Here is a 25822-nt window from a genome sequence, read left to right as displayed (position 1 = left end):
GCATTATTAAGAAGAATGCTTTCACTGAGGGTATGGCTACACTGGTACCTGGATCTCAGACATCAGTCACTAGAAGTTCTAGAACAAAATTCTATTGTTTAATCCACATAGTCTATAGGATTATAGCAGCCCAAATTTTAAGAAACCACTCCTGACCATGAATAATTCTTCCCTTTCCTCTGGGTCTCTCTTTCAGTCTTACTGACACATGTACTATTTACTTGTATTTTATTTCAAGAAAGAAAGTAGGCCAGGGAATGGGCAGTGAGATAATCGGCCAATAATAGCAATATTAAAGACAGTCACTGTGAAGTTATTCTGGGTTCTTGGGAATGTCAAGCAGCAACAAATGTCTTTTTAATAAAAAATTTATTAAATGGCTTTTGATATTGATATCAAGTAAATCAGTCATTTAGTAATCACAACATTCAAAAACCTATCAATAAAAGGTAGAAAAATCTCTCCATCTTCACTGGTTCTGGCACAGAATTAGAGGCTTCTTTAGTATTTTCTCAAGGATGCTGACTAGAATTTTTAGGAATTTTTTAGTTATTATTAAGTCTATTGTGATCTATATGGTCATTGTTTCTCTCTTTCTTTTTATTTGAACATAAATAATTTGAATGTTTGCCTCACATGTCTATCTGTTCACCACACGTGTACCTAGTTCCTGTGGCGGTCAGTAGAGTGTATCAGATCAGCTGGAACAGGAGTCATAGGCTACTGTAGCTACTATGTGGGTTCTATTATGTGGGAATTGAACCTGGATACTCTGCTATAACAGCCCATGTTCTTAACCTCTGAGCCCACTCTTCAAGCCTCCCCCCTTTCTTCTTTTTGTAGAGTGCTAGGGATTGAACCCAAGGTCTCATGCATGTGAGGCAAGTATTATACCACTGAGCTACTGCCCCAAACCTTCCTTCTTCTTCTAAAGAATAAATGTTTTGTTTGTGTGCATTTGCATGTGTGATTGCAGATATGAACAGGACATGGCATGTGTGCAGAGGTCAAAGGACAACCATGAGTGTTGTTTTTTACCTTCTACTTCCTTGTGTCAGGGTCTCTTATTCACTGCTGCATATGGCAGGTGAGCTGACCTAAGAGCTTCCAGGATTCTCTATCTCTGCCTCTTATCTCACCACAGGAGTGTGAATTACAGATGCTTAGCTGGCTCTATGTAGGCTCTGGGGATCTGAACTGAGGTCTTCTGACTAGCAAGGTAAGTGCTTTATCTACTGAGCCATGTCTCTAGCTCAGTTATGGTTTTTCCTTGGGTATCTCTATCAAGAAAGGACACAAGTATTAAATTCAAGATTACAGAGGCCATCATTACCAAGAAGTCACAGCATCAGCTGGAGGCAGGTAGTGCCACTCCACCCACAGTGAAAAAATAGAGAACAATGGATGAATGCATATATACTGTTGATTAGCCCCTCTCTCCACACGCACAGTCAGAGATCACCACCTAGGGAATGGTGCCCCCCACAGTGGGCATGGCTTCTCCCCTCAATTAACATAAGTAAAATAATTCTCCAAAGGCAAGATCAGAGGTTCATCTCCCATGTGATTCTAAAGTCTGTCTACAACACTAACCATCACAATGTTAAACCTAAAAATGGATGCTGCTATAGAGTAAACTAATTCAAATAAAAGCAATTAATCCACCTGAGGGCTTATTCAAAGTGAGTAGATAGTTTTAAGCTCTCAGCTTATTTACACATATCTGATCCCCTTGGTACAGCTAATGTGGATATATGATCACTAAGTATGGATAAAGCCTGGAAGGCCTGAATAAACCCTATTTCAGCCTAATCAGAAATCAAGTTGTTTCTTGAACATATCTCTTTGAGAAGAGCATTAGCATCATCTGTTACCATGTCAACAAAATATAATTTTAGGTAATATAATTCCTTAACATAAACATTCTTATTAAACAAATGCCCATGAGCCAAACAGAACTCCTCATAATATCTTAAAAGCCTTTCTTGTACTGTTTCTTTCTTTGTAGTTTCGAACACATTAGGAGATTTCATCTTTGCCTTGAGTTGATCCACTGACATTCCCCAGTCCTTAGCCAAACTCTGCAAGGATGCATCATCCACTCCAAACACAGTTCGATAAAAGTTCAGGCTTTTCTCAAGAGTCTCCACATCACTGCCCATGAAGAAGGTCAGTGAAGGAATGAAACTCAGAAGGTCAGTTGTAAAGGCTTCTAGCCAAATCCTCTGCTTCAGGGATTGTTGCTTCCTTTCAATGGCTGTATCTGTAATATGAGGCAAGGAGAGCATAAAATTGTATCGTTTGTATTCAGGGAGAACACTCATAACCTTGTCCATCAGGAATGGGAAATCATAATCAGACAAATTTCTGTTAGAGATCAAGAAGATTGGTGGTTCATCAATGTTATTCTCCTGAAATGTTTTCACACAACTGGTGCGGATCTGCTGCAGGACCTTTTCTCTGTTAAAGGTGCGTGGTTTGAATTCCTTTTCATTGTTTAAGTCAGAGTCCACCTTGGTTCTCACAAAGTAGAAATCCTTCTTCATGATGCTGATTGCTTTGGCGAGGTCTATATCATTTTTCTTAAAGCGTGTGGCAGAAACAATAATGAAGAAGTCATACTCATGGAATTTCATTTTCTCCAGATAATCTTTTGGTGGGAAATTTGTGGTTCCAATCCCAGGCAGGTCCCAAATAACCACATTGGGAATATTGGGGTGTTTGTATGGATGTCTCTTCATGGTGGTTTCCACCACTCCAATTTCAGCTGCATCTTTGTCTTCATGTCCAACCCCTCTCAGGGCATTGATGAGGGCAGATTTCCCTGCTCCAGACTCCCCAGTCACAGCAACATTGAGTGGGGTACTATCAATTTTTTTTACTGCATCAGTGATTGAAGAGTTTGCCTCCTGAATGTTTCCTTTTGTCAGGCTTAACTCAATTGAATCTATGGTTTCCTGAGGAATGATTTTGTTTCCTGTGTTAAACTTTTTAAAATATTCGGTAAAGGTGGAGGCCAAATCTCTGTGGCGTTCATCCTTAGATGAAGAGAACAGCTGACCCATGACTGTGTACAAATAAAGGCCTTGAAAGAAAGAAGGACAAGTTAGGAGGGTGTATCAAATTGAAAATCTACATTATAGCAACTTTCAAGTGTATTGCCACATACCATCCTTAACCGTTGTCACTATGCATTGAATCTCCTATCATTTTTATTTTACACAATTGGGATTTTGTGTCCTTTGAGTAACATTAGTCTATTTCTGTCTCCCCACAGCTTTGCCCACCACCCTGCTTTCTACCTCTATGAGTCTGGCTACTCTAGATTTCACTTGTAAGTGACACAGTAGGGTCATACTTTCTGCAGGTACCCAAGAACTTCGCACTAGATTTTAATTGTTTATTCTCCATTGTCTCTTCACAGATCCATCTCACCTTTTGAGCTACTCTGTGCCTCCCTGCTATGTAGGCTCCATGAGCAGAGGTCCCTTACCTTCCAGCTTGCAGTATCATTCAGCTGTATCTGTTCATGGCCTCCATGTTGCCCTGCTTGGGCTGCATGTCTGATTGTGCATTCACCCATCATTCTTTGCCATCTATGCAATTGCCCTTTGTTCAGTACTCATGATAATTTTAAGGATAATATTTTCTTCTTATTCCCTTTGCTTAGATCTGTCAATGGCCCCTCACACTGTCTGGCCTCTGGTTGTCAAGCAGTCCCTTGTTTATCTGTTTGGCATAACTGATATTCTGAATTTGTTCTTTTACTCAAGTCTCTTCATTCAATATTTATTGACGAATCCTTCCTGATCTGTAATATATAACTCTTTTCCAATAAAGTGTTGGATTGGAGGCCAGTGGCCAAGCCTCCTTCTGAGATGAAATGGGACCAATCTTTGCAAGTCTATTGATCACAGTAACTCTTGAAACTTTGATTTGACAATCTGTATTGTCACTTGGGTTATATCCAGGACTTGACTTATGGATAGCCCTGTGGAAAAAGAAGAACTGGCAGGTACTAGGTCTGCTACTGTTGGGACTACAGGTGTATATGGACATGTATAACTCAGTTCTACAGTAATAAGAACCATGGTAGTTTCTTCATGTGGCATTCCTTAGCCCACTGAGTCCTGCAAACCAGGAAGCAGAGACCATGAGCAAAGAGGACTATCAACCATTCAGTGCTACTAGATTCTATTCCTTGGGCTCATGTAAAATCTGGACACAATAAGCTATCATGAGATGGAAAACAGGTGAAGCCACTGGCATGCCCATAAAAAAATTTGGGTACCCTGAATGCTGTGCAGCCATGTGAGATCAGCCTCCATGTATGGATGATCAGCTAGGACAAGAACATGTGTCAATCTATTATTGACTAATTTAGGCTGGCACCTTCAAGGGCAGATTCCTTCATTCAATACCTTCAAACTATCCTTTTCCTTATTGTCAGCTAAAATGTAATTGTGAAAGCTGGGGATTCCCAGAGGTATTTCTGTCCATCACTTTAAAATGAGCATGCTCAGGGAATGTAATCCTAAAATGAGCATGCTTGAATGTTGGACTACCCCTATATGAACATGTATGGACCCCATGAATAAAATTGTGATTCTTCCATTGCTGGGGTGTTAGTGAGAGCATCACTTTCGAAATATCTCCGGTGTCAGATTTGCCTGGCTGAGGTAATCAGTATTTCTCCACTGTGTTATGTTTGGCTTGTTTATTTTGTCTTTGAGTTCACTAAGATGTGAAATCAGTGCATTGGAATTTTATTGCTGGTTAACTAAAGGGCCCTGTCTCATGAAGGAGCCATCTCCACTGCCAGAGATAAACCAGGGAATGGACACATTTCAGGGCCCTGGATTTCAGCTCTTCTATAACCAGGTGGTCCTGTGAAGGTTTTGTGGCCTCCCTGAATCTTTAGAAGGTTTTCCAATCTGGCCAGTGTTGTAGGACCCTTGAGTCAGCTCTTCAAAAGAGGTCTCAGGGACTGGAAGAAATCCTGGGCCTAGTTTCTTCAATCTAAAGTGTTAGCCAGGGCTCCCTCTTTTTGCAACGCAATCTCACTTTGGTTGGTTGTGATCATCTTAGAAAGGATAGAGCTTTGATTTCCATGACTAAAATCACCTTTACCCCTTGATTCTTCTCCGCCCCGCACTCCTGTTCATAGACTGCTTGACTGCAAGCACACCCTAGAGTCCTCTCACCAATCACATGGCACAACAGAATGTCCTCTCTCTGACACCCATAAGAAGGGATTCCTCATGCTGCCACATGGGTTCAATCACACAGCCTCTGCCACGCTGCTGTCTGTCTGTCCATCATTTGCTTTCACAACCCTTTGTATCCAATCTCTTATTCAAATAACAATCTGCCCCAGTTTCCTTCTTGAACCCCTGACCTGGGATCTTTCCTAATGGTATACAGATGGAGTTTCTCATCCTATAGATCAGCATAAAGGCACCTCAGGGAGAAAGGTGGGTCTGTGTTTGTTTTATTGATTGGATGATTTGCTTTTTATGTGACAGAAGACCCAGAAGTGAGATTTTGCAGCTTAGTTCTGTAATCACCTAAGTCAAAATTTCAACCAAGTAAAGAAAATAGTTTTCATGTTGACTAATCTTTTGTTTTACAGCTTCATCCACATTGTGTTTAGTCATCCTGTTTAAGGTACTACATACTGAGATATAAGTTTTCTAATTTGCTTCAAGTAAAAATTAAAAATTTTAAAGTACTGATTTAAGATTGAATTTCATTTAGAGATAATGAAAAAATAATAAGAATAAAAGACTTTAAAAAATAATTGGACAGGGTAAATTTAACTAAAATATTCTTTTGGCTTCCTTAAAATGTATTTGAAGTACACTTATGTCATGTGTATATTGTGTTATGTCTACATGTATGCTTATGCTCATATACTGCTTACCTGGCACCAAAATGCCTTGTAATACTAAATTAAAACTGTTAGGTTTGTCCAACTTCCTTTTAGTTCACATACGGTAAATAAAGCTTTGACAAATAACTTAGATTTTCTGGTGAAAGGTGAGTTTACCTCTAGAATTGTTAACGTGTGTTCCTCCCAGGCTCCTGGCCTTTGTTAATAATTGTCTGTTAAATATTACAATGTTATTTGCTTTCCTAAGTAGATAAACTTTGCTTTCTTAACGAACACTCGAAATTAAGCACAGCCCTTGGCAATAACGGCTGCCACAGGTTGGTTTTCATTTCTTAGGGTGAATAAATACTTTGAGTTAAAACTTCGCTGCCTTCTAATTTAAAAGCAAACATGTAATGTGTTTTGTTTCTGAGGTTCAGTACGAGCTGAGTAGTCTCTGGTTTAATGTATCTGTGTGTTCTCTTGTCTGTCCCCTTTCAGAGCTCTGACTGCTGTAATGGGGGACATAGCCTCACTTTTGCCTGTTTTGACAAATTTGTCTGACTATGCTTATGACTCTATGATAAAGCAATCAGTTCATATCCCTCCCAGTTCATCAGGGCTACAAATACCTTTCCTATGTAAAAATTTCTCATTTATATCATTATGTCTCACAATATTTAAATAAAAGTAAAAAAGGAGTCATTAAGTAGGAGAAAAATGTTTAAAAGTTTATAACTACGCTGATATGTGTTTGTAGAAATGCTGAAGGAAAAGGACTTTTAAATTGGTTTTGTTCTAAGATAGAGAACAGGTATAGTGTAATAAAAAAGTATATGGGTAAGACTGAGTTAGCAACAGTTAAAGGATATTAAAATTTCTAATGTCAAAGTTCACTATACTGATATAAATCTAAAATCTAGCCTTATTTATACCAAGGAGGTTCTCTTAAAATACTGATCTGCTTTTGGTAACATTACAAAAGTAGATTTTATTTAAAATCACATTCATCAGAACCATAAGATGAAGGTTGTACTAAGTTACAAAAAACTGTATCCAACAGCATTTCATGGCTAGTAGACAACATATTTTTATATAATGTTACAGGATTAGGTATTTTAATAATTATTTTGGTATGTACATGTACATTTTTTTGGGGGGGGAAATTTTCTAAACCTTATGTTTCCTTCAGGGAACTATTTCCATTTCCTGCTGACAGCCTGACTGCTGACAAAGACAGGCTCTGGGTCCCAGTACTGCCAGCAACAAAACAGAAAACCAAGAACAAAGACCACAAAGCCCAAACCCTGCTCCCCATCCTCAGGAAAATGCTGACCCCCACAGGGTGTTGGGGGTGCGGCACAGCTCCTGGCCTCCTGGTTAGGAAATTCCTACTAAAATACCAGGGTCCCCTCTGAATCTTGTTATTTTTCTCCCAAGCTGGACAGACATCCAAGTTCAACTCTGTCAGCCTCACATAAACCTAACAGAGGAGGGGAGGCCAGACCTAAGCTTTTCTGATATCTACTGAAATTAACTATTTGGTAATAAATTTGGCCAATCGCAAAAGTTGATTGGATTTGATAAAAATGAAAGTAGTTATGTCTATCAGGGCAACCATGAGCCTGGATCCACTGGATTTAGCCTGGTGAAAGTTATCAAGACAAAAGTTGCTGGGATCTTTTTACAAAGCCTCCCATCCTTTTGGACCCATCCCTTGTTCTAATTATACACACTCTAAAACCGTCTTGTTCCAGCAAAATTCCTGATCAGGCCAGGCCACTTGTCACTAAGCCAGATGATCTGAGTTCTAGTCCCAAGATCACATTTGATGAGAGAGAACTGACTTCCAGAACTTGTCTTTTGACCTCTACATATATGTGCTAGCATGTGGGCACCTAGCCCCAGTACATGAGTAAGGGAATGAATAAATAAATGTAATAAAAAAAAAACAAATAAAATGCACTATACAAAATTCCCAAAAACTACAAAAGAAAACATAAAGTGGAAAATAAGCAACAAAAAATTTGTCTTAGTCTTGCACTGAGTATGAGCACAACAAACTGTAGTGATATTAAACATCAGTCATTACAAAAGAATGCATTTCTTCATTGACACTCCAATTTTCCAATAAAAACCATAAAGCTAAAGAGGATTCCTTAATTAAAAATGCCCACAGTTTCTACTATTGCTGTTTTGATAAATGGCCATGCTGGCCAATTTCCTTCTCAATACTTCTGATTATACCAGAGATTAGTGATACCTTACTCAGACAAGGGATTTGTTGGTGGTGTTGCTGCTTAGTTCCCATTTGTTCTGTTTCTGCAGTGGGTAGTGTCTGAATGCACAGTCTCATAACTGGTCAAAGTGGTGAGAATATGTGACGGTTGAGTGCTCATTGCTAAATATAACAGGGACATCTTTATCAACCCCCACCCTAACCAGGTTCAGGAAACATCCTGGAAGAGCCAGAGGATGGGCAGGGGCAGTGGCCTGAAATGATGACTTCTGAATATGACATGGCATTTGCATGTGTGAACTCATGGCAACTGGGGTTCCCTGCAGAGACTTCCATAAGATCTAGCTTGTCACATTTCAGCATGAAGGAAATTGAGGGCACATGAGCACTTAGCTGGAGAGTTATTAGGATTAGTGACTGGTGGTCAGAGAGAGTCACTGTTCTTTAATATGTGAGCACTAGAAAGTTGCCCATGATCAACTAAATAACCCCACACCAGAACACAAAACTGAATCTGATTAAAATCAGTGAAGTATTTAAAAACATAAAGACAAGAAAACATAGGGGCAACCATTGGGAAGAGGAAGGATCCCAGAGAGAGTAAGAGTGGGAAAAGAGAGAGGAATAGTGGGTGAAGAGGATAAAAGTGCTACATAGATGTATAAAATTGCCATAAGTAAATAAAAATATTTTTAAAACAAGACAAACCAATCCGTAAATTGTCCCCTAGCAGGTTGCAGCAGAAACGTTCTACAGAGGGCGTCATTCACCCCAGTCTAGCTTCCTCTAGTTTAGAATAAACATGCTGAGCTGGTAGAAAGAGGCAAGAAAAGAGTACTAGGAAGTCACAGGATTGAGACAACAATTTTCATATATTCTATAGTGATATTTCACAACACATATCCCCAAAGGATCATTTTAATTTTTTCCAGGGAATAAAGGTCCTCAAAACAAACAAACAAACAAACAAACAAACAAACAAACAAACAAACAAACAAAAATCCCCCAAACAGAACAACTGGGTAAATTTTAAACATTAACTTGGTCCTTAACTTTAGGTCTATCTAAACTTGAATGATTACCTAAGAACATCCATAAGTCCTACCTGTCTCCAAAAAGCTTCCAAACTGAGGATTCCTAGCTCTGAGGATATGTCTCTAAACGTCTTTTTATCCACAGGCTCCTTAGGAAAGAGACAATGAGGGTGAGAGATGAAACTGAATGCCCAGTTACCAGATAATCCTGTGTCCAGGGGAGGCTCTCACTGCTCGGGACAGAGGAATAGCTCTTGGCTGTGCTCGAATTTCTTCGCTCGAATTCCACCTCTGCTTCTTCAGCAGAAACAGGGAAGTTGGCTGGTCCTTGTATACTCTGTTGGCTTTTGTCCCACCTTCAGAATGTGCTAGCCAATCACAGAGGAGAATGCATCTGGTTTCATTTCAGAATCTTGTGCATTTCTAGGAACAGGAAAGTGAAACTAAACTCATTTTTTTTTTTCTTCAGTGGTTCCAGGATTTAAGGAAGTGGAAAAGGCCCTGTCATAACATTTTAACCTAAGGCTTAGCAAGTAAGAGAAACTCCAAAGGAACTTACTAACCAGGTTAGAAGATATTCCATGACCCATTAGAGTTCATTTTCTCTAGATCCTTCTGCTGGATAGTTTTCTGTTAGCTTGACACAAGCTATAGTCATCTGAGAGGAGGTAACCTCAATTAAGAAAATGCCTTTAAAAAATTGAGCTGCAGGCAAGCCTGTAGGGCATTTTTAAAATTAGAAATTGATGGGGGAGGGCCCAGCTTCTTGTGGGTGATGCCAACCTTTGGCTGGTGGTCTTGGGGTCTAAAATGAGGCAGGTTGAGCAAGCCATTGGGAGCAAGCCAGTAAGCAGCACCACATCCATGGCTTCTACACCAGCAGCTGTTCCAGGTCCCTGGCCTATTTGAGTTCCAGTACTGACTTCTTTTGATGATGAACAGTGATGTGGAATTGTAAACCAAATAAACCCGTTCCTCTCCAACCTGCTTTTTGGTCATGATGTTTCATCACGAAAATAGAAACCTAAAGATAAGTTGGTAACAGGATCATGGGGTATTGTGAGAGATCTCACCATGTTGTTCTGAGAAGGATTGTGAAAGGACCTTGGAACTTTGGTCTAGAGAGCCATTAAGAGTTTAAAGCTTGATGACCTTTTCTGTGGGAGCTTGGAAGATAAGAATGTTGAGAGTAAAGCCATCAATGGAGGCCTGGCTTGTGAAGTTCCAGAGGGAAGTTTGAGAGTCACTTAAAGACTAAAGGTGAAAGTCTGCTGTTATGGTTAGCTGGGGCTGAAGAATTACCTATATTTAGCAAGATAACAGAGTTACTGAAGTAAGTCTTTGCTTTACTGGGAAAATAGATGGTGGCCAACTGTAGCTAAGAAATTAGCAGTGATTAAGAAGAGACCAACATCACCCAGGCAAACCGTTTTGGGAAGTTGTTGGGAGCCAAAAAATGGATGACTGCACTCTGGCCTTTCTTGCTTGGATGATCTGATGTAACTACACCCTTGACAACCATTACTAAGTTACAAAAAACAATAACTCCTGGAAAAAAACACAAAATGTACCTTTAGATTAATATACTTCTAGAATAACTTCCTTGAACATGTTCAAGTTGGTCGGTTGCACAAGCTTTGGACCAAGGAGACCTCGCCCCGACTCTTTGTCTTCAAAGAGACCTCACCCGGACCCTATTCTTCTATTCTTCAAACTTTCATTCCCCCCTTTTTTCCCTATTCACTTCTCCTATACATCAGTGTATATAAGCCTACTTCCCCTTGCAATAAACGAGACCTTGACGCAACTCAGACTGACTCTGTTTTCTTTATGCGCTTGGTCTCCTTTCTCTCTCGTCCCCATTGGCCTTTCAGGAGGTGCCTCCTCGAGTCACACCCAATAACCTGGCCTGCTGGACGGGTCGGGAAGTGTTTCCTCAGAGTCAGTTCACAGGAGCTGTGTTCCAGAGGCCACCAAGGTTTTACTTCTCCCTGTCAGCCATACTTGGTAATGTGCAAGAGTCTCTATTGTGGGAATGGTCTTCCCACAATAGAGACAATCCAGTGGGACAATCCAGCTAATCTGGACCACACCTTCTGCTAACAGCCAATGTAAAGGACATGGGAAAAGGGAGTTAATTGTTGTTTGCCTGGTTGTCCTCACTCTCACTGGCAAGTTAATTCCTTCACCAGCATTAGAGCCTAGTTCTTCAGGATTACAGCCTATACTGAAGACCAGATGAGACTTTCAGCTTCGTGGACGGAGCAACTGCTGGATTCCTATTCTTTCCATTGGTAGACAGCTATTGTGAACTAGCTGGACCACAATTTGCAAACCATTCTAATCTCTATCTCTATGTCTGTGTGTCTGTCTATCTATCTCTCTGTCTGTCTAAGCTCACATCTTCGTGCATGCAGAGCAATGTTTTGTCCATTAACCTCCCTAACCCTGCAGCATTTTGTAAATGAAAGATCTCTACTTCATTGATGAATTTCTCATTATTCATACAATGAATTGTGTTAATAGTCTCAATGTAATCATGCTATATATTCCCTTTATATTCAGTCAATTTCCTTAGAATTACTCTTTTCTTTTTCTGGCATTTACTCAACTTCTCTTGCAGTGTTAATTGATAAAAGGTTTTGTGTTTCCTTGGTTGTATCATTTTGTCTTGAATTTCCATACTTCTTCATCCTCTTTGATACATCTGGTACATCTGGTGTACCAGTGTCTTACCAATTGGGCAGGAGAATTAATTAGGAAAATAGTTTCCCCTGAAGGTATTGGGTATTATGTTAGAGGCAACATAGGCTTTGGTTTTGTTTGGATACCTATGGTGCCTCCATAAATGCCAACTGATGATTCAGAGGACTTAATGAGTGTGGTAACAAAGTCAAACACCCTAATCTGAACCAAGTCACACAGGTGATGGCATTCTAATAGCCAAAGAAGTATATATAATTTGGGGTTACAGTGATTGAAACACTCAGACAGCATTTGAGTGTGTGCCATACATGGAAGTTGGGGTGACGTTTGAAGTGTGGATAGATTTGGTCTAAAAATGGCACCATGCACCAATAGCTGACATAGGGCAGGGAGCTATGTAAATAGAGGTACCCATGTGGGAGTGTGTGTACTCACTCCTTGTGGAGCTCAAAACCTTTGATGGCTAAAGTATTTCCTTACAGAAAAATCCATGCCTCTGTGGTGCTGATATGGACAACTCAGGCTCTACTCAGTTCATTTTTTTGAGCTGTAGGAAGATTTATCACATGCAAACAAGCCCAGGCTGGGAATCAAGAGCACTCTGTGCAAGGTGGGCTGTTGTCTTCTTGACCTGGCTATCTGGAGCCTCCATTCTTCATAACTCTCTCTCATGTTCCAGCATGCTCCAAACATTCTCAGCAAACATCATCTGCTTGTTCTTTGATTTTATTTCTTCAGTGGAGAAGGGGTTGTCTGGTGTCTCCAGTTAGTCATCTTTTTGGTAAGTCTGCATCTCAATTTATGGTAAAAAAAATACTTTGGAGTATTTGGTGTTGGTGTTTGAGTGCCATAGCTTGCATTAAGAAATCAACTTAAGTTTATGCATAATTTGCATAACCTGTTATAGACTGATTGTTCTTCCCTCCTGAAATCATATATTATTAGCCCAACCCCTCAGCGGAATGATGTTAGGAGGAAAGGCTTTGGGAGGCATTTATGGTTAGACTAGGTCATGGAAATGGAGTCCAAATGATAGAATTGTGAGAAGAGGGGACAAGAGAAACATCCTCTGCACACAGAGAGCATGGAAGGCCATGTGAGGCATTACCAGGAAGAGTGCTTTCACTGAATGTCTGCCCACACTGGCATCTGAATGTCAGACATCAGTCACTAGAAGTGTAAGAACAAAATTCTATTGTTAACCCACATAGTCTATAGGATTATAGCAGCCCAAACTTTAAGAATCCACTCCTCACCATGAATAATTTTTTCCCTTTCCTCTGTGTCTCTCTTTCAGTCTTAATAAAAAATGTACTGTTTATTTGTATTTTATTTCATGGAAGATAAAGTGTCAGCCAGGGAATGGTCAATGAGATAATCATCCAAAAATAGTAATTCTAAGGACAGTCATTGTGGAGCTATTATGGGTTCATGGGAATATCAAGTAACAACAAATGTCTATATTTTTGCAAAAGAATTTATTAAATGGTTTTATTGATATGGAGTAAAACATAATTTAGTAATCACAGCATTTAAAAATCTATAAAGTAGATGAATCTATTCATCTTCACTGGATCTGACACATAATTAGAGAACTTCATTAACATTTCTCAAGAATTCTGATTAAATAGGATTTTTAGTAATCTTAGGTACTATTAAGGCTATTGGAATCTCTATGGTTATTATTTCTCTTGCCCACATGTTAGCTCTGTATTTCAACATGTATATTTAATTTTTTTCTTTACTTACTTTTATTTTATGAAAGTTTGCCTTACATGTATATCTTTTAACACATCTGTGACTGGTCCCTGTTTAGGTTAGGGTATCAGATCCCCTGGAACAGGACATATAGTCTACTGTAGCTATTATGTGGGTCCTATTATGTGGGAATTGAACCTGGGTCCTCTGCAAGAATAGCCAGTGTTCTTAACCTCGGAGCCATCTCTCCACTCCTGCTTTTACCCTTTCTCAGGAATGCTAGAGATTGAACCTGAGGTCTCATGCATGTGAGACAATTACTATACCATTTTGCTACTGCCCCAAACCTTCCTACTTTTTCAACGAACAAGCTTTTTGGTTTTGTGCATTTATATAGATGATTATAGGCATGAACATGACATGGTGTGTATGCAGAGGTCAAAGGACAACCCTGAGTGTTGGCTTTTACTTTCTACTTCCTTGTGTCGGTGTCTCCTATTCACTGCTACATGTAGAAGTTTGAGCTGGCCCCAGAGCTTCTAGGATTCTCTATCTCTGCCTCGTATCCCACACAGGAGTGTGTGGACTACAGATGCTTAGCTGGCTCTATGGGGGCTCTAGGGTTCTGAACTCAGGTCCTCAGGCTTGCAAGGCAAATGTTTTATCTACTGAGCCATCTCTCCCTCTCCAGCCCAGTTATGGTTTCTCCTTGGGGACTGCTATCAAGAGAGGACACAAGCATCAGTGATTGAAGTGTTTGCCCCCTGAATGTTTCTATTTTTCAAGTTTAACTCAACTGAAGCTATGGTTTCCTGAGGAATGATTTTGTTTTCTGTTTTAAACTTCTTAAAATATTTGGTAAAGGTGGAGTCCAAATCTTTGTGGTGTTCATCCTTAGATGAAGAGAACAGCTGACCCATGACTGTGAGCAAATAAAGGCCCTGAAAGAAAGAAGGAAAAGTCAGGAGGGTCTGTATCAAATTGAAAATTTACATTTTAGTAAATTTCAAGTATATTGCTACATCCCATCCTTAATGGTTGAAATTTTACATTACATCTCCTACTGTGTTCATATACACAACTGGGATTTTGTGTCCTTTGACTAACATCACTCGGTTTCCCCCTCCCCACATCTCTTCTCAGCACCCTGTTTTCTACCTCTATGAATCTGGCTACTCTAGATTTCACCTGTAAGTGACACAATAGGGTCATACTTTCGGCAGGTAAATGAGACCTTCACATGAGATTTTAATGGTTTATTCTCCCTTGTCTCTTCACAGATCCATCTCACCTTTTCAGCCTGCTCTGTGCCCCCATGCTATGTAGACTACATGAGCAGAGATCCCTCACCTTCTAGCTTCCAGTATCATTCAGCTGTATGAGATCATGGCCTCGCATTTGCCCTGCTTGGGCTGCATGTCTGACTGTGCCTGCACCCATCATTCTCTGTAATCAATACTGTTTGGCCTTTCTGAACTGTTCAGTACTCCTGGTATTTTGAAGGAAAGTATTTCTTCTTATTATTCCATCTGCTTAGATCTGGTAATGGCCCCTCACACTCTCTGGTCTCCGGTTGTCGTACATTTCCCTATTTATCTGCTTGGCATATCCAACTTTCTGAATTTGCTCTTTCACTGAAGTTTCTTCATTTAAGTGTTTATTGGTGACTCCTTCGTGATGTGTACTATATAACACTTTTGCAATAGTTGGATTCAAGGACAATGTCCAAGCCTCTTTCTAAGTTGAAAAGGGACCAAGCTTTGCAAAGTATAATGCATATTTATATTGGTGTAGTGTCTGCCAGTCCAGTCGCCAGTGCCACACACATATGTCCTAGACCACTTTCCTTTAAAGACACTTAGTGTCCCTGAACAACTGAATCAACAGCCAAGCCAGATAAAGTGCTGTTAGGACATCACCCATTCCTGTCAATGCTTGCTACACAGAAGGTCCAAGCAGGGCACCTGCAGCATTTCAAATGAACACAGACAACATGTGCAGGAGACAGAAGAAAGAGTAGTCAGTAGGATGAGTTGATATAGTTAATAGTAACTTCAGAAATTTGGATTTGACAATCTGTATTGATCCCTCTGTTATATCTATGGGCTTGATATAGGTCATAAGTATGCTAATATATGTTTTTAGAAATGTTGAAGGAAAATAATTTGTAAATTAGTTTTGTTTTAAGATAGAGAATAGCTGTAGAATAAAAAAAAGGATACGTGTATCTCTGAGTTAGCTATATCTAAAGGTTATTAAAATTTCTAAGGTCAAAGTTCACTACACTGATACAGTTCTAAAATATGGTGTTATTTATATCAAGGAGGTTCTCTTAAGATACTGATCTGCTTTGGTAACATTTACAAAACTAGACTGTAATGAAACTAACATTCATCAGAACCATAAGATAAAGGTTGTGCTAAGTTACAAAAAAAACGTATCCAACAGCAATTCATGGCTAGTGGGCATCACATTTGTATATAATGTTATGGGATTAGATATTTTAATACCTAAATTGGTATGTACATATTTTTGTAAAATTTTCTAAACCTTATCTTTCCTTCAGTAAGTATTTCTATTTCCTGCTGACAGCCTGACTGCTGACAGGGACAGGCCCTGGGTCCCAGCACTGCCAGCAACAAAACAGAAAACCAAGAACAGAGGCCACGAAACCCAAACCCTGCTCCCCATCCTCAGGAAAATGCTGGCCCCGCAGGGAGTTGGGGGTTCAGCTCAGCTCCTGACCTCCTGTCTAGGAAATTCCTACTAAAATGCCAGGGTCCTCTCTGAATCTTGTTACTCTTCTCCCAAACTGGACAGACATCCGGGTTCAACTCTGTCAGCCTCACACAAACCTAACAGAGGAGGCCAGAACTAAGCTTTTCTGATAGCTACTGAAATTAACTATTTGGTAATAAATTTGGCCAATCACAAAAGCTGATGGAGCACGATAAAAATGAAAGTTGTTACGTCTATCAGGGCAAACATGGGCCTGGATCCACTGGGTTTAGCCTGGTGAAAGTTATCAAGACAAAAGTTCATGGAATCTTTTATAAAGCCTCCCATCCTTGTGGTCCTCATCCCTTGTTCTAATTATGCACAATGTAAAACTGTCTTGGGCCAGCAAGATGCCTGAGCAGGTGAGGCCACTTGCCACTAAGCCAGAGGATCTGAGTTCTAGTCCCAAGACTCACATAGTGGTGGGAGAAAACTGACTTCCAGAACTTGTCTTTTGACCTCTACATACATGTGCTAGCCCCAATACATGAGTACACAGAGAATGAGTAAATAAATATAATCAAAATACAAACAAAATACATTGTACAAAATTCTCAAAGAACTACTAAAAACAAGAAAAAAATAAGCAACAATAAAACTTCATGGTAAATGTCTTGCACTGAGTATGAACACAACAAACTATAGTGATATGAAATATCAATCATTACAAATAGATACATTTCTTCATTAGAACTACAACTTTCCAATAAAAACCATGAAGCTAAAGAGGATTCCCTAATTTAAAATGCCCACAGTTTCTACTATTGTTGTTTGATAAATGGCCATGTTGGCCAATTTCCTTCTCAATATTACTGATTATACCAGAAATTAGTGACACCTTACTCAGACAAGGGATTTGTTGGTGGTGTTGCTGCTTAGTTCCCATTTGTTCTGTTTCTGCAGTGGGTAGTGTCTGAATGCACAGTCTCATAACTGGTCAAAGTGGTGAGAATACGTGACAGTTGAGTGCTCATTGCTAAATATAACAGGCACATCTTTATCAACCCCCCACCCTAACCAGATTCAGGAAACATCCTGGAAGAGCCAGGGGAAGGGCAGGGGCAGTGGCCTGAAATAATGACTTCTGACTATGACATGGCATTTGCATATGTGAACTCATAGCACCTGGGGTTCCCTGCAGAGACTTCCACAGATCTAGCCTGTCCACATTTCAGCATGAAGGAAATCGGGGCCACATGAGGACTTAGCTGAGGAAATATTAGGATTAGTGACTGTTGGGGGAGAGAGAGTCACTGTTCTTTAACATGTGACCACTAGAAAGTCGCCCATGATCAAGTAAATAACCCCACACCAGAACACAAAGTGATCCTTAGGAAAATTAGTGGACTATTTAAAAACATAAAGACAAGAAAACATAGGGGCAACCATTGGGAAGAGGAAGGATCCCTTAGAGAATAAGAGTGGAAAAACAGAGAGGAATAGTGGGTGAAGAGGATATAAATGCAACATAGACGAATGAAAATTATCATACAGTAAATAAAAATGTTTTTAAAACCAAACAAATTAATCCTAAAATTGTTCCCCAGCAGGTTGTAGCAGAAGCATCCTACAGAGGGTGTCATTCACCCCAGTCTAGCTTTCCCGGAGTTTAGAGTGAATATGCTGAGCTGGTAGAAAGACAAGAAAAGAGTACTAGGAAGTCACAGGATTGAGACACAAGAATTTTCATACATTTTGTATGAGCAGCCCTGGAACCAGACAAGGGCCATGACAGGTTCTCCTAACAGCCCTGCCAGGGACCAGCCCTTAGGTTCAGTTTAGAGGAGCTGGCTAGAGCTTAGCATGTAGTTCGCAGGAAAAGCACAACTCATCTGCAACTAATTAGCAGGTGCTCCACAGCCTTCTGCTTGAAAAAGATAGCTTTCCCTACCCCACCTCTGGAAAGTCTTTAACCACTAGAGATACCTACCAATCTTATAAACTTTTTGTTTAAACCTGCCAATCAGCCCCCAGACTAAACTCTCCTCCCTGCAAGTTATCTAACCCTGATTAAAAGGAGCCTTCAAGCTTCTCTCCAGGTCACAATTTGCCATTTTGCAGATGATTAGACACAAATATGTTGGTAATTTTAATAATTGCTCTTGCTGGTTGCATATGTGACTGGTGGTCTTTTATGGGACTTCTCATGGACCTGAACATATGGTGCATTGGCCAGGAGTTCCCGCCAAGACTCCTGACATGTTGAGCATTTGAACCAAGCTGCTCATTGAGCACTCTTTGTCTTGATTGGTCATTGTTCCGGCTTTCATTGTTTTGTTCCATTTGTTGATGTTTCTGGGAAGCTTGAGCTAACTGAATCTGGAGGCCTGAGTGCTATCTGGTTGCACTATTAACACTCACACCACATGGGTCCAGAGATGTCTCTGACCTACCTGGAAGAGACTGTGTCCCTTTGGTCAAACTGGGATAGAGGATTCCTTTGGTTGAATGGAAACCCAGGTTGTCCTGTTACAAAAACAGAACTTGCCCTCCCACCCCACCCCTACTCCACCCCCAGTGAGACAAGCTGAAAGCCCATTCCTGGTTTCTGTTTAATGGGCCCTACTGGTACAATGTGCTCTGTTGCCCTCTTGTGTTTTTGTCTAAACACTACTCTTGTTCTCCTAGAAGGGATGAGACAAATGGCTTCGACCACCACCACCAACACCACTAACACCTACCTACACCACCATGCCCCCAGAGCATTTTCTTGGACCATTTCAAGGACTTTCAGGCCCAAGCTGGTGACTTGGGGATCATTTTCTGAAAAGGGGTGCTCAATAAGGCATGGTATGCCAGGGACCAGGCTTCAGACCAATAGGATACACTCCCAGGGAGAGCAGGCGAAAGGAACTTCCTGTGGTTGCTAAGTTGCTGAGGCCCTGTTGTGACACTGTAGATAGGGCCTGGGGCTGGGGCAGCTTGTAAGTGGTAGACAGACTGGGACAGGACTTCAAACACCAGACCAAGAACCTGGGGTTAATTATTGAGGCCAGGGAAGCTGACCCTCTTTTTTGCAGGATACTGACTGCCAGGCAGGCATTCTGCCCACAAGCTGCCCTTGTAGATTCGGCACTCCCTTCTCTTCCTTCCTGAGCCAACTTCTTCACTGTGGACCAAGGTCCTTGCCACAGCTACTTTCTCTTAATCCCTTCCTGTCCTGACAGTAAGAAACTGCTGAATTGAACCAGCCTATAAAATACTATATTTGGGGGAATGTATGCCTGTTTCCACAGGAAAAATTATGTGGTTTTTGGTCACTCAGGTGCAATTATAGATTGACAGGAGAGGGCCCCGGCCCTTGTGGGTGATGCTATCCTTGGGATGGTGGTCTTGGGGTCTAAAAGGAGGCAGTTCAAGCAAGCCAGTCAGCAGCACCCCATGCATGGCCATTAGCAACTGCTTCCAGGTTCCTGCCCTGTTTGAGTTCCAGTCCTGACTTCCTTCGCAGCTTGTTTTGTTTGTTGTTATTGTTTTGTTCTTTCTGTTTTTTTTTTCATGGAGTTTCATCACAGAAATAGAAACCTTAAGGCAAGTTGAAACAGAATCATGAGTTATTGTGAGAGATCTGACCATGTTGTTTTGAGGATTGTGAAAAGACCTTAAAACTTGGTCTAGAAACACAGTAAGAGTTCAGAACTTGATGACCTTTTCTGTGGAAGCTTGGAAGATAAGAATGTTGAGAGTAGAGCAATCAATGGAGGCCTGTCTTGTGAAGTTCCAGAGGGAAGTTTGAGAGTCACTTACAGACTAAAAATGAAAATCTGTGGTGATGGTTAGCTGAGAATTGGTTGTAATTAACAAGAGAGCAGAGTTATTGAAGAAAGTCTTTGCTTTACTGGGAAACTAAAGGCTGGCCAACTGGAGGTAAGAAATTAGCAGTGATTAAGAAGAAACCAACATCCCTGAGGCAAACTCTCTGGGGAAGTGTTTCCTCAGCGTCAGTGTACAGAAAGAAGCTGTGTTCCCGAGGCCACCAACGCTTTTCTTCTCCATGGCAGCTATACTTGGTATTGTACAAGAGCCTCTCAGGTGGATTTGAAGACAGGAAGGAGTGATGGAAAGAAGCTGAGGGTTGGCACTGTGAGAGGCCAGGATTTAGGCCATTAGAGAAGGTTCAGCCTCAGTATTGATGGAAGCCCCAGGATTGAAGGGTTCAAGGTGAGAAAATGAGGCTTGGTTGGCACCATGAAGAGAGCCCAGGAGTGGCTATTGGCGGCAGCTGCATTGCATCAAGGGACTTTATCATTTTTGGAGATGTCAGTGCCATGGAATGACCATCAAGGACAGCTGCAGCAGTAGAGTGGAAACAGTCCAAATCACTGCTGCAGAGGTCAGAGCAAGAGAAGTGTCCCAATCCCTTTGAGGAAACCTGAAGATTTCCAGTGGATCCCAGACATTGAATACTGAATAATTAAACAGTTTGAATTTGTTTTTGCTTTGATATGATTGTGACAGTGCCTTGGCTCTTCCCTCTTGAGATAAGAAAGTATTTAAATTATTTTTGATTTTACAGGAGACCACAGGTGAGGGACAATGAAGTAAAAGAATTTGGATTTAAAAAGAGACATTGAGGGTTTTTTTTTTTTTAATGAGGCTGAATTTTAAAGTGCTTGAATTTGTAAAGAGGTGTGACCTTAAAATGTTTTATATTGTGATACTGATATTTGTGGTGGTTTAAATAAACATGGCCCCCATAGGCCCTAAGGGAATGGCACTATTAGGAGGTGTGGCCTTGTTGGAGGAAATGTGTCACAGGATGTGGGCTTTGGGATCTAAGATTCTCAGGAGAGGCCCTGTGGCTCACTTTCTCTTCCTTCTGCCTATGGATGCTGATGTAGAACTATCAGCAAGAGAAGTGGCCTCATCAAAGCCATGTCTGTCTGCATGCCACCAGACTTCCTGTCATGACAGTAAAGGACTAATCCTTTGAATTCTAAGCCAGCCCCAATTAAATGCTTCCTTATAAGAGTTGCTGTGGTCATGGTGTCTCTTCAAAGCAATAGAAATCATAACTAACACAATATTAATTTGTGATATTGGAGATGAACAAGAAAGGAAAGGCTATGGCTTAACAGTGATGTGTTTGTGTGTCAGGTTGACAAGGGGTCAACTGTACTATATAGTTTTTTGTCAGTTTGACACAAGATAAAGTCATTTGAAGGAAAGAACCTCAGTTAAGAAAATATCTACATAATATTGGGCTTTAAGCAAGCCTGTAGGATAATTAATGATTGATGGGGAGAAGCCACTCCATTGTGGGTGGTGCCATGTTTGGGTTGGTGGTCCTAGGGTCAATATGAGGAAGCAGGCTAGCAATCCAATAAGCAATATCTCTCTACGATATCTACATTAGCTTCTGCCTCCTGATACCTGCCCTGTTTGAGTAGCTGCCCTGACTTCTTTGATGATGAACAGTGATGTGGAAGTATAAGCCAAGCAAACCCTTTCCTTTCCAAATTGCTGCTGGTCATAGTTTTTCATCATAACAAGAGCAACCTTAACTAAGACAGCCTCTGATTCCACAAAGCACATCTTCAGTTGAAGTCACACAGCATAATTCCTGTGTGACTGCCAGTTCCAGTATCATCTTAACACCTCCCGTTGTGGTCCTCTGACTCTAATCCTGTTTCCTCAACTTTATGGCATAGTCATTTTCTTTATTCCTTATCCCCACTGTAACAGACTGATGGGAGAACTGGAAATGGGCTGTAGGTGTTTGGGATGAGAGGAAAATGAGAGTGGGAAAGTCCATGTTAAATCCCATTTATTCAATACAGTACTTCAGGGTCCTCAAGTCAACTTTGAGAGTCACTGTTTTCTTTTAAATATTTTATTTTATAAAGGAATTCTAACTGTGCACTGGAGAAGGGGGTAGAGAATGTTCCCAGCATAAATAAGGCCTCAGTTCAATCCCCAGCATCTCATCAAATGCAGGAATTTGTGGCTCCCTGAAATTCTGGTACTCAGGGAGTAGAGGTAAGAGGATCAGGTCATCCTTGATACATAGTGAGTTAGAGGCTAGCCTGGGCTACTTGACACTCTGTCTCAAAAAAAAAATTGAATATCACGTTCAGCAAGATGGCTCAGCAGGTAAATACACTTGTTGCCAGACCTAAGGACCTGGCTTAGATTCTTGGGTAATTGTTTACCTCAGTTCTCATATTGCTAGCCTTTATTCTCCACAAATGTGAACAAGATCTCCTGTGGCAGCACAATGGACGTCACCATCAGTTAAGGAACCAGTAACACCCACTGTCACCCTGGAGCCTCCTCTTCCTGTCTCACTCATGTCAACTCAATTCACAGACTTAATCTCTGCTTCCAAATCCAATCACACTTGACCATTCCTCCTACAATATCTTCTTCAAGACTTTCTCAATTCCAGCTTTGATTATGTCATTGACATCACTGTATTTCCTCTGAGTATTCTTGCAACCACATGGATGATAAAATGGCCAGAGTTATCCTAAGGACACTGAAATCATGTCAAGTCAACTCTGAGATGCACCATAAGGATTCCTTTCCCCTCGTGGAAAGTTCATTAGGTATGCAGTGCACATGCTATGTACAACATAACTATGAATATAATTATTACTTCTTGGGGCTCTGGGGTCTGAATCCCAGTCACCCTGCTACCTCAGGCTGTCTTCTCATCTCAGGACTTTGTACTTAATGAGAGAATACTTTTCTTTTTCCTCTCTTCCAGCAGCCACACGTCTGTTAACTTAATCACCTTTCTTTAGGTTGTGCTTCGATTAGGCAGGTTTTAGCACTGAGACCCCCATTGGGATATAAGATTGTACCCAGCTTTATCATTCACCATCCTTTCATTATGTTTCAGTTTCTTCACAGCACTTGCTGCCAGATAATGTGTATCTGTCTGAGTCCATTTGCTGTCAGCCTCCCACATTATAATGAAACTCAGGTAGCAGAATGTGCTTTTGTCTTGCTCAGTTCTTCTTCATGACCACACTAGAATATGGTGGTTTATCATCAGGGAGTGATCAGGAAATATGAGGAATGCACCTGGACTTTATTATGAACATTTGTGACTATTCTGTACTTCTAACTGGTGTGTAGGAATTGAAGTCCTACTAAATTGATAGGCAGTTGGTGTCAAGAGTCTGAAGAGAGCACAAAAACAGTCTAATACAAACCAGATATCTTAGAATCATATTGTGTATGAGCACAAACATACATACATGGACTCACTGCACAGGCAGACCCTGTCCAATCCACAGGACAAATGGGGACAGCTGTGCATGAAACCAGAGCTGCACACATGAGCCAGGAAGAGGTGAGTAAAGAGGATGTCCAAAGGGGGATGCTAAGCCTGGTTAAATGAACACCACAATCAGATTTCCTGTTGAAGGGGACGGTCACCCAAAGGGCACAGAATGTCCCTGAAGCACCCAGGCTGTTCTATCTTTTCTGTTTTTCTCTCTCATTCCTTCAGTTTTACCTGCTGGATTTGTGATGCAGACTTCAGTGTGACAGTTTCCTGCAAGGTCTGTCCACTGAAGGTGAACACAGGGAATGAGAAGGCTGTGACACAGCAAACATTACAGAAGGAAGCCTGCCTAAGTGACAGCTGCCCACACATCCAGACACAGCTCATGTACCCTACAGAATAAGAACACATCATCCTTAGCACTCCTGCTTTACAATAAAGAAAAACACAGTGAACAAGAATCATCGGGCACAGATTTCCATAGCCAGCTATAACAGAAGCAGCATACAACGAGACCTCTTCTCCACAGACTGGAGGGCTTGGGAGGCTGGAATTAAATAACTGATCCTGAACTAGACAGCACGATGAGAGTGAGATACAACAACCTCATGCACACTGCAGAGATATTCTATTACCTGAAGCCTCCATTGACTGCTATAAGGAGAGTAATAAGAGGCAAACCACAACAATTTGATACATTTACCAAAAACAATACCCATATCATTTCCTGTAGGTTTATCTCAGCTTGAAGGATTGACAAAGACCATACACAGCCTGCGCAATCCAGGAAATATCAAAGCATCCTAGCTTTGAAACTGAGGACTCCCATTCTCAGGCATATTCCTAAATATCTTGTTATCTATGTGTTCCTTAGAGAAAAGAAGATGAGTCTCAGAAGTTAAATATGAATGCTCCTGTACACTTACCAGAAAAGCCTGTGCCCAGGGTATGGACTTACTGTAGGTCAGCTACAGGAACCGCTGTCCACTGTGCTCCAGGCTCTTCACATGAACCTACCCCTGGTCCCTCTATGGAAAGCAGCAGGTTTATGTTAGTTTGGGAGAACTTCTACACTCTTATGGCTCTGCTCCTCCTGTCTCAGTTTATTTTGGCTAATCAAGGAGGAGCATGGATCAAGTGGCTTTTCAGAATCCCCTTCATTTCCAAGAAAAGGAAAGTGAAAATAAAACAAAGAGTTGTTTTTTCAATCTATAAACACTTCATTTCCTGACAGAAATTTGGACAGTTCCCAAATAAAAATTCAAGGCATTGTAGAGCTTGCAAGGTGAGGGAGAACATGAAGAAGGGTTTTAATAAGTAGGCTAGAACAAACTGTTGAAAAATAATTTTAGTGATTCCTAACTCTACAAATACAGCCTAAACTGAAGTGGTGCAGCACATTGTCTGGGGTCCTGTGCAGATGTCAATTTTAGTCTCGCCCAAGAGACAAACCATTTGTCCCCCTCTGACTACAACCTTATTTCTTCACAATTGTGGATTCATTTCCCTTAATTCTTATCCTTCTCAACTCCCCTGTCAATGCAGAGATTTCTTCTGACTTGTGTTGACAAGCCTTATACATGATGGTAAAACCATGACCAGTTTATATGTAGAACTGCCCTGCAGTGTCCAGAAGACACTGTTTCCTTGTAATCATCTACAAATCTGACTCCTACAGTTTTCACCCTTTACTCCATAACTATTCCTATTCCTTTGGAGGTAAAAATATGTATATTCCATTTAGCTCTGAACATTTACAAATGTCTTATTCTATACATCTGGGCCAGCTGGTCGTATCTTTATTGATTATAATCTCCTACAAATATGAGCTTCCATGAGAAGGATTAAGGAATGCCTTAATCTATTACCATAATGGAAAATCATTAGGACATGCTTTAATATTATGTCCCTCTAGCATAATAGTAGTAGTAGGTTCTGACTAGGGTATATGTCCATTATAGCCTTAGGTTATTGTCCAGATATATTAGGACATGCTTTAATATTATGTCCCTCTAGCATAATAGTAGTAGTAGGTTCTGACTAGGGTGTATGTCCATTATAGCCTTAGGTTATTGTCCAGATATAGCCTTAGGTTATTGTCCAAGTATGGGTTTCATATTGTGGAGTAATATTAAATCCAATCAGGATGTAGTTCATTAGTACCATGACATTCTTCTCACTATAACATTGGTGGTTAAATCTTATCTGTCCAGTCATTATTGTAGCTCACAGAATTCACACCTAGATATGATCAATGTTTC

At 40.7% G+C, this 25822-nt stretch overlaps 1 protein-coding gene across 3 annotated transcripts; it reads right to left on the bottom strand.

Annotated features, from left to right (window-relative positions):
- Positions 1 to 352: 352 nt before the first annotated feature.
- On the bottom strand, positions 353 to 24651 carry LOC102908255 (interferon-inducible GTPase 1-like). 3 transcript variants are annotated; one of them, XM_076555302.1, is made up of 2 exons: positions 24488 to 24651; positions 353 to 3085 (listed from the first exon to the last, which is right to left on the bottom strand). In XM_076555302.1, the coding sequence occupies exon 2, from the start codon at positions 3063 to 3065 to the stop codon at positions 1809 to 1811; it is 1257 nt and encodes a 418-aa protein (XP_076411417.1). In that variant the 5' UTR covers positions 3066 to 3085; positions 24488 to 24651; the 3' UTR covers positions 353 to 1808. The 3 variants fall into 3 exon arrangements, with proteins under 3 accessions (XP_076411417.1, XP_006985177.1, XP_006985176.1); XM_006985115.4 differs by lacking the exon at positions 24488 to 24651 and adding an exon at positions 9217 to 9554; XM_006985114.4 differs by lacking the exon at positions 24488 to 24651 and adding an exon at positions 9345 to 9549.
- Between the last annotated feature and the right edge of the window lie 1171 nt (positions 24652 to 25822).

The sequence above is a fragment of the Peromyscus maniculatus genome, chromosome 19 (assembly GCF_049852395.1).
Source record: "Peromyscus maniculatus bairdii isolate BWxNUB_F1_BW_parent chromosome 19, HU_Pman_BW_mat_3.1, whole genome shotgun sequence".
NCBI lineage: Eukaryota > Metazoa > Chordata > Mammalia > Rodentia > Cricetidae > Peromyscus > Peromyscus maniculatus.
The sequence above is the reverse complement of the archived record's forward strand: the minus strand, read 5'-3'. Positions and strand labels throughout refer to the sequence as shown.